General features: G+C 41.8%; 1 protein-coding gene across 1 annotated transcript in view; it reads right to left on the reverse strand.

Moving 5' to 3' along the window:
* RAP2A (RAP2A, member of RAS oncogene family) overlaps window positions 1-12,733 on the reverse strand; it is a 33,967-nt gene extending 21,234 nt beyond the window's left edge. Inside the window, exon 1 of the mRNA XM_032771447.2 lies at window positions 12,378-12,733. Coding sequence (XP_032627338.1) covers window positions 12,378-12,691 — 314 coding nt within the window. The 5' untranslated portion in view covers window positions 12,692-12,733. The remainder of the gene's footprint in view (window positions 1-12,377) is intronic.
* Between the last annotated feature and the right edge of the window lie 301 nt (window positions 12,734-13,034).

Genomic DNA, 13,034 nt, shown 5'->3' on the forward strand with positions numbered 1-13,034 from the left:
TGGCTACAACAGTGGCTTCTCCAGCAGCAGATGAATGAGGACACCACCACCAAAGAATGGTTACTCTGAGATCTTCTTGAAGCAGCTTCACATAATGCAGAATTGTTTCCGGGCTCAGGAAACCAGAACTGATTGATGCAAGAGGATTGTTATGCAGATCTGCACAGACCAGCAGTTGCGAGACACTTTCAGGATGGCAAAGGCATCTTTCTTTGATATTTGTGCTGAACTGATCCTGTTACTGCAGTGACAGCAACCAGCACGCAATGGCCCATAACCACTAAGAAGCAGTTCATCATTGCTATCTGGAAGCTGACCACCCACAACTGTTACGAGCCCATCAACAACCAATTCAGTATGCAGAGATTGACTGTGTGGGCCACTGTCATGCAGCTCTGTGCCGGCATACTGGTGAAAGTGAACCAAGGTACCAGTGAACTGGGTTATAAAGCTTGGTAATGCTCAGATTATTGATGGCATGGGATATAAGGGGCTCCTGAATGGTACTGGGCAACTGATGGAACCCTTGTGCACTTATCAGTTGCCTCTCTCATCAGGCCTTGGAGTTTATGAACAAGTGCTCCTCGGTCTGGTTGACCACTGAGGTAGGTTTACAAATATAAATGCCGGGTGATCCGGAAAGGTCCACCATGCCTGGATCGTTTGGAATTCACACCTGCTTACCTTAATGAATAATGGTGTTTGCCCCCAGGATCACTATGGACATCAATTGTGTAGAGACTGCTCTGAACATCCTGGAAGACCCAGCTTATCCTTTGCTTCCCTAGCTAATGAAGCTGTTTACAGGATGAAGAAGGGAACTGTTTAACTATTTCCTCCATAGTTGCAGAATGACAGTGGAGCATGTAGTTGAACATCTCAAAACTAGATAGTGTTGTCTTATGTCTAGAATAAAACTTGTTTTAGATAATGTGTGTGTGTTGTATTTTGTACAATACTGATGCGAGTCAGGGAGAAAGTTCTGACAATAGGCGGGAGGCTGAGGTACAGAGACTTGCTCACCAGTATGAGCAGCCATCAAGGTGTCCACCAGAAACTGTAAGCCACCAGGGCAATGCTGTCAGGATTGCTTTTTGTTCTGTGTTTGAATCTGGGGTCTGAAAATGTGTAGCGGTTAACTGCATTGGTGTGTGTCTTTGTATTGGGAGTACTGGAATTGTTTTTTATGCGTGACAGAAGTGCCTTGTTGCTGCACTCTGTATCTTGTCTGTGCCTTTATATTTTTGTAAGAAATGACAACCTATGAAAGTGTGTGTGTACCACACATGCACTGCAGATTCTTTATGACTAATGGCTTTTATTGCTTAAGTTATGCCAGTACATAACAGCCAAAAGTAAACCGAACAGGGATTGTAAACCCGAAAAACTGATTTAAACTGAAACAGTCTGAAATTCAGTACAGCGCAGTGGAGGGGGTGATTAGCACACGAGAATGGGGGGTGGCTCCTATACACAGGAGAGTGAATGTTTTTTCTTTACTTCTTGTCCTTCTGTGGTTGAGTGTCAGGAAGTTGCCAAGCACACTGGATGGTTCGGTTATGCTGGGCTCCTACATGGTGGTGTTACCACCCCGTGGTGGGGTTAGGGAGTGGTCTCAAGGAGCACAGCTACGGGGATACAGCAGGGGAAATAGCACCACATGTTCCAGTACCCTGTATTATCCAGAATCTGCAGAACATGGTTGAGTTCTCGTGGATGACACTGCATTGTCTGTGCTTCAGTCTCCTCACCTGTAAAACAGGAATTGTAATACTTCCTTATCTCACAGAAGTGTTGCGAGGCACTCCAATGCTGAATTATAGATAGACAGCCCAGAGTACTTGTCAACTGGGCTTCAGTCACAGAAGGGGAATCAAGTGCTAAATCAGAGCCACCCTCAGCAGAGGCTGCTACAGTCCTTCAGGTTTCTTTTATAAAACTTCTTTACATAAAGCAGCTGCACCCAGCTGTGGGCTACACACCAACATCACATTTGCCAGCAGGAAGGGGAGAATTAGGATGGGGTAAACCACTGGATTAGTGCTCATGTCAATCCAAGAGCAAAGAACAACAACATAGGGGAAAAGAAGAGAGATTTACTACTTCAGTCCAGCTGCCTAGGCTGGAGAGGAAGCTGCAAGGCCCCTTAATGTTTGCAAAGCCTACCTTTAGACTGATGGTTAATTTCTTCCTCCTCTTCCCTACCCATAATCCCTTTAGCAGGCCATAACAAAGCACAACTATTCTGGCTTCATATGCATTTTGGGCATTGCACCTTATATGAACTCAAAATTTTTGAAAGAACAGTGTTTTTAGATACTTCTCTAAATCAATTTCCTTCCTTACACATTCGTCATCTACAAGTCTATGAATCATGCAAGACTACTTTATTTCAATGCAATACAGAATCCAATACAAGTGTGACAGGGTGGCCCTGTCATGCATTTCCTTCTATCTCCATATTAAATACTATGCCCACTCGAGTGGTATATGTGGTATTATTTGAGAGACTCTTTCCCACTATAAGAAGTCTACTTCAAAAATGTGTCCTTTTACATACAAGCCTTGGATGCTTTTTAAAATATTGCATCCAAAAACAAGGCAAGACCAAGGCTCATTGGTTATCTTTCTCCTTCCTGACACCAAACAGGCTTGTATACTATCCCAGTTTTGGATGTGTGATGTCAAGCCTATAGTGGAGGCGGGTGAAGGTCTTTGATAGGCTGATTAGCTGTACATTTGGAAATTACAGTTATGTATCAAACCTTTCTATTAAAGGAATTTAAAAACAAATGCTAGGTAGTTGTCACTAGAGTGGTAAATTCTCAGTTTACATTAGTTTGTTCTGCAGTTAATCATATTTACACAATAGCAGAAAAAACATGCCCTAATTAGAGCCCTCCACGGATACAAAATTTATATGCATGGATGCAGATATCCTTGGAGCTGCAGGGCTCTACCAGAAACTGCAGGAGCAAAAGCAGCAACATGGTGGGCTGCCGCTTGCAGGAGCCAGCAGCCAGACCAAGTAACTCCTCCGGCATGGCTGTCCCACCCCCAGCCCTACCCACTAGGGTGGACATCAGACTCACCGGTATTTGTCCCTGGTTGCACTAGTGTGTGCAAGTGGCTTGCACACTCCCAGACAGGAGTCCCTTCCACACACTGGTGTGAACTGACCAGATTTAACAGAATTAATTTAAGCATTTGAGCTTTAGTTAACTATTTTCGTCTTTATTATTTTATGGCTTGAATAAACTGGGATAAACTAAAGGAAAAATATTGGTTAATAAGCAAAATAGAAAAAAGTGTTCTCTAGAAACAAATATTCAAATGCTTAAGCTTGTTTAAAAAGCAATTACATGAAAGGCCAGCAGACTGTATTGTAAGACCGTTTCAGACTTCAAAGTGAAAATGTTCTCATGCTCCTTTAACCAAGTTACACTGAAAAAGTCACACCCATTACAAAACTCATTTTAAACTGTTGTAATAGGATTTTCTCTAGCTCATTAAAATTACACTTTTACAATCTTTAAGCACAGACCTGACTATTAATTCAAAACCTACTTAGCGGCAACACCTGTCTTATAAAGAATTATAATTCAGGAACTTCAGTGTCACATCATTAAATTAGAACTATTTAGAATAAGAGTATTCAAGTTCTTTTCAACATGGAGATGACATCTACCAAAAAAGGAGAGGGAAGTATCTCTGCTCCTAAGAGTATTTACAGATTCCCTCGCAAACATATGCAAGCCTGTGTTACCATGTTCACCCCTGGGAACTTGGTTGCCACTCACTGGATTGCAGAACTAGATGCTATAGAGAGAAAGTACTACACTTCAGGGGTTGCTTTTGCCCCCTGCACCCCCCCCTTTTTTTTTTTTATAAAGTATCAGCCCCTTTGCAATGACACTAGCTTTAAGACACCAAAAATCTGAAAAAAAAATAATTAAAAATAATGGTTTAAGAGTTATTCAAGCTTGCAGAAGTTTTGCTCTCCACCAACACCCATACAGGAGTCTGGAGGCATATCATTTGGTTTTTATGCCTTGGCAGAAAAGGAAGAGCTTCTTGTCTAAAGTAGTAGGAGGTATGCATACACTACAGCTCAGAGTGAGCCTCCTAGCCCAGGCAGACAGACTCACCCTAGAAGGGCTCGAGCTGGCACATGAGAAACAGCAACTCAGACATTGAAGCTCGGGCAGTGACTGGGGTTCTCAAGCACAACTGATGCCCCATGTCCGAGTGTGAGCGGCTAGTCTGTCTCTCTGCCAGATTTGTAATATCCACACTACTTCTAGCATACTTGCTCAAGCCCAGCTAGCATGAGTCTGACCACCCAGGCAGGGAGTTCATGCCCAACTGCAGTGCAGACACATCCAGAGAGTCGTGTGTTATCTTAGTCACCTCAGAACAAAGCTTAACGTCCTTCAAGTTAGTAAAACATCTCCCAAGTGGTTAATAAAAACTTTGCAGAAGGACAACCCTCTGTTGAGATGCTTTCTCTCATAGCAGTATAATTCAGTTCCAGCACTATGGATACAGTTCCTAGAGTACAGATTTAATTCCAGAAATCTGAAGTAAATCAATAAAGTCCCTGCATGAATTACTATTTATACCAAGGCAATTCAGCACATCTTTAGTCTATATTATGTCATACCCCTTTTGGCTCCACGGAGAAGTTAACCAATTCATCTTTTATCACAACACATTATACCACCATATAATCAGTTCTGTGAGCATGTCTTTAAGGTACACAATTACACATTTAAAATCATATTAGCTCGTAATATTTTAACTTGAACTTCCTCCAATTATTAGGACAACTGAACTGACTGAGGCCATGTCTTCACACAAAAGTTGCACTGGTGTTACCGAAATTGTTTAAAAAACTGATTTGAGGTAAACTGCCCTCATTAGGAATTTACATCACTTTTAAATTGGTGTGGATCCGACGTATGTTGTTTTAAGTCAGTCTGCATAAGCCAGGTGTAAACTTATTTGAGTGTCCACATTAGATTTGCATAATTTAACTGAAATATTGTAAAAAACAATTTAGTTAAACCAGTGCAATTTGTGTGCCTAGACAAGCCCAGAGAAATTTAAGATAATATAATTGCAAAAGAGCATGTGGTTAAGTATCACTTTCACATTGACACAAACTCCCAGAGCTATGTCCCACAATTCCTAGGGCCTGTTCATTCCAGTCCTACCTGCTCACTTCCCACTCACCTCCTTTGCCCCAGTCCTATCTACTCACTTCCTGCTCACCCCTCTCCACCAAAAGCTACCTCCCAGCCAATATATCCCTGCTCTGCATTTAACCCTTAATTTAAACATAGAACAGCCTATTTTCCACATAGCTCTGCCAAACAGCATTACAAGGTGCATATTCAGTGTATTGCTCGTTACCTAGAGATGCACTCCAGGGTTCTTGTTAACATTTTACTACAGGAAGGAGCATGATTTTGGGATAGGCACCCAATATCCACAATTCCTTGAGATCTCTGAGAAGCTGATAGAGGAGAGAGATCAACTGGACTGGTGTACTCCGGAGGGAGTGCATCAAAACACCATAAGACCCTCTACTGCAACACTAAGGATGGTGCCTGCAAGTGCAACAACTCACCCTTTATCTGTCCTTATTACAAGGAGTTTGAATGGATGCTCATCACTGCTCCAAGCAAAGGGCAGAGCCTACAGCCTTGCAAAACTGCTTCTGAACAGGGATAAGTCCCAGCTATGGCCTCCCTTATTTGCATGTCCTGGCAAAGGGTCAGGGCAAGCTCCCTATAAGGCTCTAAGAAGGTCTGCTTCCACATGCAAAAGTTCTGAAGCCACTGGTGGTTGTCTCAGGTCTGCATAACAATGTGATCCAACCATGCTATGCTAACTGTCTTGTACAACAGGACCAGTCAACACATGAGGAATCTGCAGCGATAGCAGAAAGGGACAGGTGTCTCCAGACTGCCATGAATGGGTTCCCTTCCATGTACCGTGTCCTCCACCATTCAGAAACTGCCGCTGAAATTCCATCTATCATTTGGTAGAACTTCTTTCCTACTGCATGGACAGTTCAGCCTCAAGTAGGGGCAGCTCTTCCACCAACACTGGCTCCCAGGTGGATTAAAATAAATAAATCAACGATTTTAAAAAAAATTAAAATAAAAAAAATCTGATTTTTTTTGATGAAATGCTTTTTGAGGAAAAACCCTATCTAAAGATAAAGATGAGATATCTTTGAGCTATAATGTATCATGGAATACAGATTATAAAGATTCTAGTTCTATAGTATGAGACAATATATTCAAGTAATGTTTAAGAAAAGTTTTGTAAATGAGTTCCAATAGTTCATGGATTAGGGACCCAATCTTATGTGGTTCCAGAGGCTACTGTATAGATTATTTAGGTTAATCTTTCTATCTACCCAATGGGACTCAGTGCTCAGTCCAGAAGATACCATCAGAGATGCTTTTGCAGTTTTGCAGTTCTCAAACTGTGGATTTGTGTTTTCAGAGATAACATGCTTGTTAACAACAAAATAACTTTTAAATAAATATACAGAGGTGAGAAATAACAGACCTCAACCCTAGTGTCCCTCTGCAAATTTGTGTACACAGAGTCAATCCCTCACCTCTCTCTAAAAGTCCAAAGTTAAATTCAATGAACAGAAGATCGTTGGGGGCGGAATAGATCTGGACAAGGAGAAGAAGTCTGGAGATAAATGTGAGAAGAGAGGGACAGGCAGTAGAAAAAAAAAGTGAAACTGTTTGACAGCAGCATATTCCAGAAGTCTTGGGTCTGAGTGTAGCCTTCATTGATTTGAGATCTACTATACCATTCTCTCACTAGAAGTGAAAACCCATAATGGTAGCAGGCTGTAAGAGAGACCCACTTTGGGAATATTTAGTGAAGTTTCTCTACATGGGGTAAGACAGGCATGCGTGCAAAATGCAAAGAGTGCAACAAAGAAATGAAAGGTCTGGCTGCCCGAATGAAACATCATGAGAAGTGTTCCCTCTCAGGAGGAAGTTGCATTGAAGATGATGAAAGGAACATGTCTGAACATGCAGGATCTTCAGGTTGGTAAACTTTTTTATTTAATGCTTCTTTCCTAAGGACTGCCTGTCTTCCTTATGGACTATTCTTGAATTCTCATGTTTGAGCAAAAAATATAGTTGTTACTCTATGGTACTATCATTTTAGATGTAGTTGTGATAAAAATAAATAGCTGAAATAGGCAGATCTACCTTTTACAATTTCACCTTTAAAGTAGTATTGAGTGTCAGCGAATGCAATGTGTAATACAAAATGAGTAGTATGGTAATAATAATTAAACAACTGCATTGATTTATTTTGTTTAGGAGAATCTATCCTCAACATGCAGGATTGTGAAGACTATCCACCTTCAAGATCACCATCACTTTCTACAGTTTCAGAGTTATCTGCCAATGACAGTGTTTCAGTCACATCATGTATGTCACATAGCCACAGTATATTACCTGTGGTAAAAAGAAAAAAAAATCTCCATCATCCAGAAACAACCGTAGATAAGTTTGTGATAAGAACCAGCAAATTACAAAAAGTAGTAATTGATTAAAAAATGCCCAGTTTGTTTATGCAACAAACTCTCCTTTCCATACGACTGAGAACCCATACATGGTTCAGTAATTAAGACCAGGATACAGTCTACCCAACAGAATAGATGTTTGTGAACAAAATCAATGGCACTGTCACTGCCAAAGTTCTCAACATTCAGCTTAAGAGAAATGTTGAACACATGCTAAGTACCCTGAAGCCTATTTCTGTAGCCGTGAACAAAATGAAGGGAAATAGCTATTTTATTGCGGACTCTGTTGAAATTTGAAAGGAACTGAGTCAGATCTTAAAAAGAGCAATTCCAGAGTTAAATTACAAGCATTAAAAAACCAATGTGACAAGCACTATCTCCAGCTCATTTCTTGAAAATATTCTCAATACTCAGTACCAGGGTCAAACCTTAACTGCTGAAGAAGAGGAGTTGGCTATTTCATGGACATCCAGTAATCATCCCTCTATAATAAACTTCAGAGCTAAGGGGGAACCAGAAATATATGATTGCTGATGATGTTTTAAAGAAAGTCACACCAGTGAACTGGTGGAAGTCACTTAAGCACTTGGTTTGAGAGACTGTTGAAGTGATCTCTCACTTTTAACAGCAGTAGCTTCTTCTTATAGTGTAGAAAGAATAATTTTCTTCCTTTGGACTAATTCATTCCAAATTGAGAAATCGTTTGGGACCTGAAAAAGCACGAAAGCTTGTTTTTCTTTTCCAGATTATGAACAAACAGGAAAACGAAGGTGAAGATGACCGAGTTAGCTGCAGAAGCCAATATTTTAAGTTTCTCGTGTTGACTTGGCTGACGTAGTTGATTTAACTTTTTTTTTAATATTTCATTTAAACTATTTTAGTTAAAAACAACAAACAAAAACAAATCTGATTTTAAAAAACTTGAATGTTTAGCTAAATTAAAAATTTAATATGCTTGTCTTGTTATAATATTATATGTTTGCTCTTGAAAAAAAAAATCCAGAATACATAACAGTGTTTAAGTTTAAATAAATGTCTGGTGATGTTCTTCTCCTAATACAGCATGGCAAGAAAATCCTTCAAATAATAATGATTAACCTGTTGAATTGGAGATATTTATGAAGTCACTTGGAGGTGAACTATCTGCTTCAATTACCTTTGGTAAATGAAATAACCAAACAATCATTCATTTTCTGATATCGCTGTAAAACTAATCTGAAAAATTTTCAAAATAAATCACAGTTTAAAAATGTATAGTGGGTACCTTCTAAAAATGAAACCTTCCTCTATCTCTGAATTGAAGAATATGTATTAAGGTTATAACAACCAAAAATAATGCACTTTTATGTAAAAATCCTTCATTACATCGAGTCTTCCTGACTAGTGATTTAAATCATGATTTAAAACCTGACTGGATCCATGACATGGGCTCAGCTGGAACAGACAGAAGTGAGAAGTGTGCAGAGCTGGAAGTGCTTCAACCAAGTAAGCTGATGGGCTAAAAATCACTTCTGCACAGAGGCCCAGGAAGGACAGAAAATATATCACACACTGATTCCCAGAGTAGCTCCAAATAGTGAGGCGTTAAGAAATCTGGGATACGTGTCCAGAAACCATAGCATCAAACCCACATAACTGCAGCGTCTGTGTGAACATGGCTTTAAGGCAAGGGTTGTGAGAGTCTGTGCACTGTCGACACTCAGAGGCAGGCTTGGCTAGCATGTATGTGGACACTTCTAGCCAAAACACGGTTACACACTGCAGCATAGGAACATACATAAACTGTGGGAGCTGCATTTTAACACTTTCTCTGTAAATGCTTTTGAATCATGCGATATTTCACCTACTAATGTTAGAATTTATCTAATCCCGCTCAACAAAAGGAACATTTCTTGGCTTGTGCACTCATTAGCTCTTTTTTGTTAACCTAGTTTATTTTCTTAAAAACCTATTGGGGTGTGTCACTTTCAACCTTTGTTTCATTGAAAACTGCTGTGCTTTTACCTCACTCCTGACTCTTGGTAGCACTGGTCTAGCAGCTTAGCCTTGTCCAAACAAGTAAATTTCTTCAGACAACAATCCACCTCCTTCTGAAATTAAGTGGATTGTTTGCATAATGTAAACAATACACAGTTAATTATGTTTCCACGGTTGTCCACCCATTGTGGGAAAAAATTCTCAGTGCAATAGTATAATGTAAGCATTCTTAACTTTTTTGTATCTCCTACTCAATGGCAAAAAGGTAGTATTTGCTTCTCTTTGCTCACTAACACAGAATCCATCAAGGGCCACTGGAAGCTGTGTCCACACAAAGTCTAATATTTCTTGCACACAAAGTTTCCCCATCATTTAACACGTGTATAAGTGTTTGCAGGGTCAGGACATAAAACCCTAACCCTTGTAAACAGGACTGAGTTTACAGGCTTGTGTACATGGGGAAATTCACCACCACAACTGTACCAGTATAATTAAATCACTATAATCTGTGTGTAAACTCTTATTCCAGTGTCTTTTTTGGTTTAGTTTATGTCACTTTCAACATTCAATTTAATGACTTTTTTTTTTAAACTTACTATGGTTACAAGTCTATACATAAGATTACTAAACCTAAAAGGGTTAAAATACTTAAATCAAAAATTTTAAAAAGGAACTTAAAACTGCAGCAGGTGGCATCAAGACTAATAGTCAGTACAGTAGTACCCCAAATGACTTTTAGCTAGCATTTTTTAACAAGATGCCTTTATTTAAAGTTAGTGTCCCCCCTTATTAAGCACAGATCAAGTCCCCGTTTAAAGTTGAAAGATTGGCAAAGTATTTCCATGAGCAGCTGCAGACCTGCACTAGTTTTAATTTCTGTAAAGCACTGTAGTATTATGACATCTTGCTCATACAACTATCCCACAGTGCATCTATTACAAATGTAGATGGCAACAGAAAAAAAGGGAGAGGCATGTGTCAATCTACTGGTAGCAGTGCTGACTAAAGTCAACTAAGAAAGTTCAAGCAGGTTCTATTCTGCTTTAGCTATCTACAATTTGTACATTTAGGTCTGATTGCAGAACCTCTGTTACTGATTATAATGTAAACTGAAAAAGTGTCAGTTAAATTTTCCAATCCCAATTGAATTTCTGACGGCAAGATCAGTTTTTGACAGATTAGCTAAGCAAATCTGATAGGAATTTAATAAACATGAGAGCTCATAATAGCTAATTATTTAAAATTAAAAAAATCCTTAAGTTGAGAAACAATGAATGGCATAGGGCAGATAAAGTTTAACTGACTTTCAATAGGGCTTGTGCTCTTCAATCACTTTGGTTCATATGAAAATTCCACCCTCTATCTTTAAACTTCCCTACTATATCAAATGAAATGAAGAGAAAATAATCTTCTATGACAAGTTATAAAGCACATGTACAGGGAATTACTACCCAGGAACTTAGAAATCTTCACTGAAATGAGAATTATGTTTTTCCAAAATGTATTTCTCCTCACCCATTACAATACTTACCTCTACCTTAGAAACTCAAATGACAGCTTGCACGTATAATGTAATGAACATACTTACATAATTAAATGTTGTTGCTAAGCCCTGACTACATTAAGGAAGATGGAAATACAGTTGTGGCCCTATTATATATTACATTACAAACAGTTTTCTTCAATATAGAGAGAGAGAGAGAGAACAAATGTCCATGTTGGGGAACCATGATTTAACTTTGGTTGATACTTAGGCTTAAACATGGTTCTTAGAAAATTACTTTCATCTACACAGGCAGGAATAAACCCAGCTATAAGATGGTTTGGCAACAGGTATGTCCTCATCCACATTGACATCTCAAACATTTCAGATGGTTGTACTGCCACTAGTGCAGCTCAACTAGTGGTAGCATTAATGTACACTAGTCACTTATATTTCAACCAGTGTCATCCAACCATTCTCAGACTGTAACTCAGCGATATAGTAGTTAAAAACAGATGGCCCATATACCCTAATTCACCAAGCACTGCTATTACCACAAAAGCTACAACAGTGGCAATACAACCAGGGGAGATGTAAGGGAAATGACAGTGTAGATAAGGCCTAAGCATCACAGTGTTCCTTAAATAAATACACAGTTTTTGTACTGAAGAAGGGATTTGTGCTCTGGTATCTTGAAGTGGTGTGGGAAGGTAAGTAAAATCTCTGCAGTCATCCGTTGAGGTAAATTTTGTGTTCAGTTAAATACGTATGTACCATGCACACACCGTAAGATCCCTCTTTGCCAAATAATTGATTAGTAAAGTACTTTTAAGAAAGGATGTTGTGGGTGACACCCAAGCACCAGCTACCTCCCTCACAGTCACAGGGTTATACTAAGACCAGCCCCTCGCCTGCACTGGGATTAGCAGCCTGGCACATTTCAGACAGGAAAATTGCAAACTTGTCTGTACCACAAAGCCCCCAGGAGGCTCAGCATCTCCTGCCGGCCCTGCTTCCATCCTCCACTCTCAGGACCAAGCCGAGCTTCAGCCCAGGGCCAGTGCAAGCGGCTGGCTTTGGAGGCCCTGATACCAGAGTTTCCAGGACACGGGGAAGAGCGGCGAGAAACCCCGCGCCCGGCAATTTCTAATGAGCGAGGCACCGATTAACACCCCGGTCCCACCAGGCCACGGGCTGCCGCAGGGGGCGCGGGGTGGGAGCAGCCGGGCCAGGCAGAGAGAGGCTGGCGGAGGGCTGGGTGGGGCAGGGAAGCCGGGCTGGCGGCTGCAAGGCGGGGGCCCGGGGCAGGGCGGCTCCCCGGCGGCGCGGGCAGGGGGGTGTCACCTCTTGACGCGGATGATCTGGTCGCGCATGGGGCGGATGTCCTGGAAGCTCTGCTGGTTGACGAGGCTGTAGACCAGGATGAAGCCCTGCCCGTTCTTGATGTACAGGTCCCGCATGGAGGCGAACTGCTCGGTGCCGGCCGTGTCCAGGATCTCCAGCACCGAGGGCGACGCGTCCACCTCGATCTCCTTGCGGTAGAAATCCTCGATGGTGGGGTCGTACTTCTCGATGAAGGTGCCGGTGACGAACTGCACCGTGAGCGCCGACTTCCCCACCCCGCCCGAGCCCAGCACCACCACCTTGTACTCGCGCATCCTCCCGCCGCCGCCGCCGCCGCCGCCGCCGCCAGCGCGACGAGGCCGCTACTTGGCCGGCAGCGGCAGCCGGGTGAGGCACCGCGGCTACTCGGACACGGAGCGCTACCTGAACTACCAAGCCATGGACCGCGCGTCGTACGCCATGGAGACCGGCCACCGGCCCGGCTTGAAGAAATCCCGCATGTCCTGGCCCTCGTCCTTCCAGGGACCCCGACGGTAGGAAGGGGCTGGGGCGCGCTGCCTGCGGGCGGAGAGCTCCCGCTCTCCCTCCATCGCCGCTTCCGCGCCCCCCCCCCCGGTAGTGGGGGGCTGGCTGCATTGGGGTGACTGTCAGGCGTTC

Source organism: Chelonoidis abingdonii, chromosome 1 (genome assembly GCF_003597395.2).
Source record: "Chelonoidis abingdonii isolate Lonesome George chromosome 1, CheloAbing_2.0, whole genome shotgun sequence".
Classification (NCBI taxonomy): domain Eukaryota; kingdom Metazoa; phylum Chordata; order Testudines; family Testudinidae; genus Chelonoidis; species Chelonoidis abingdonii.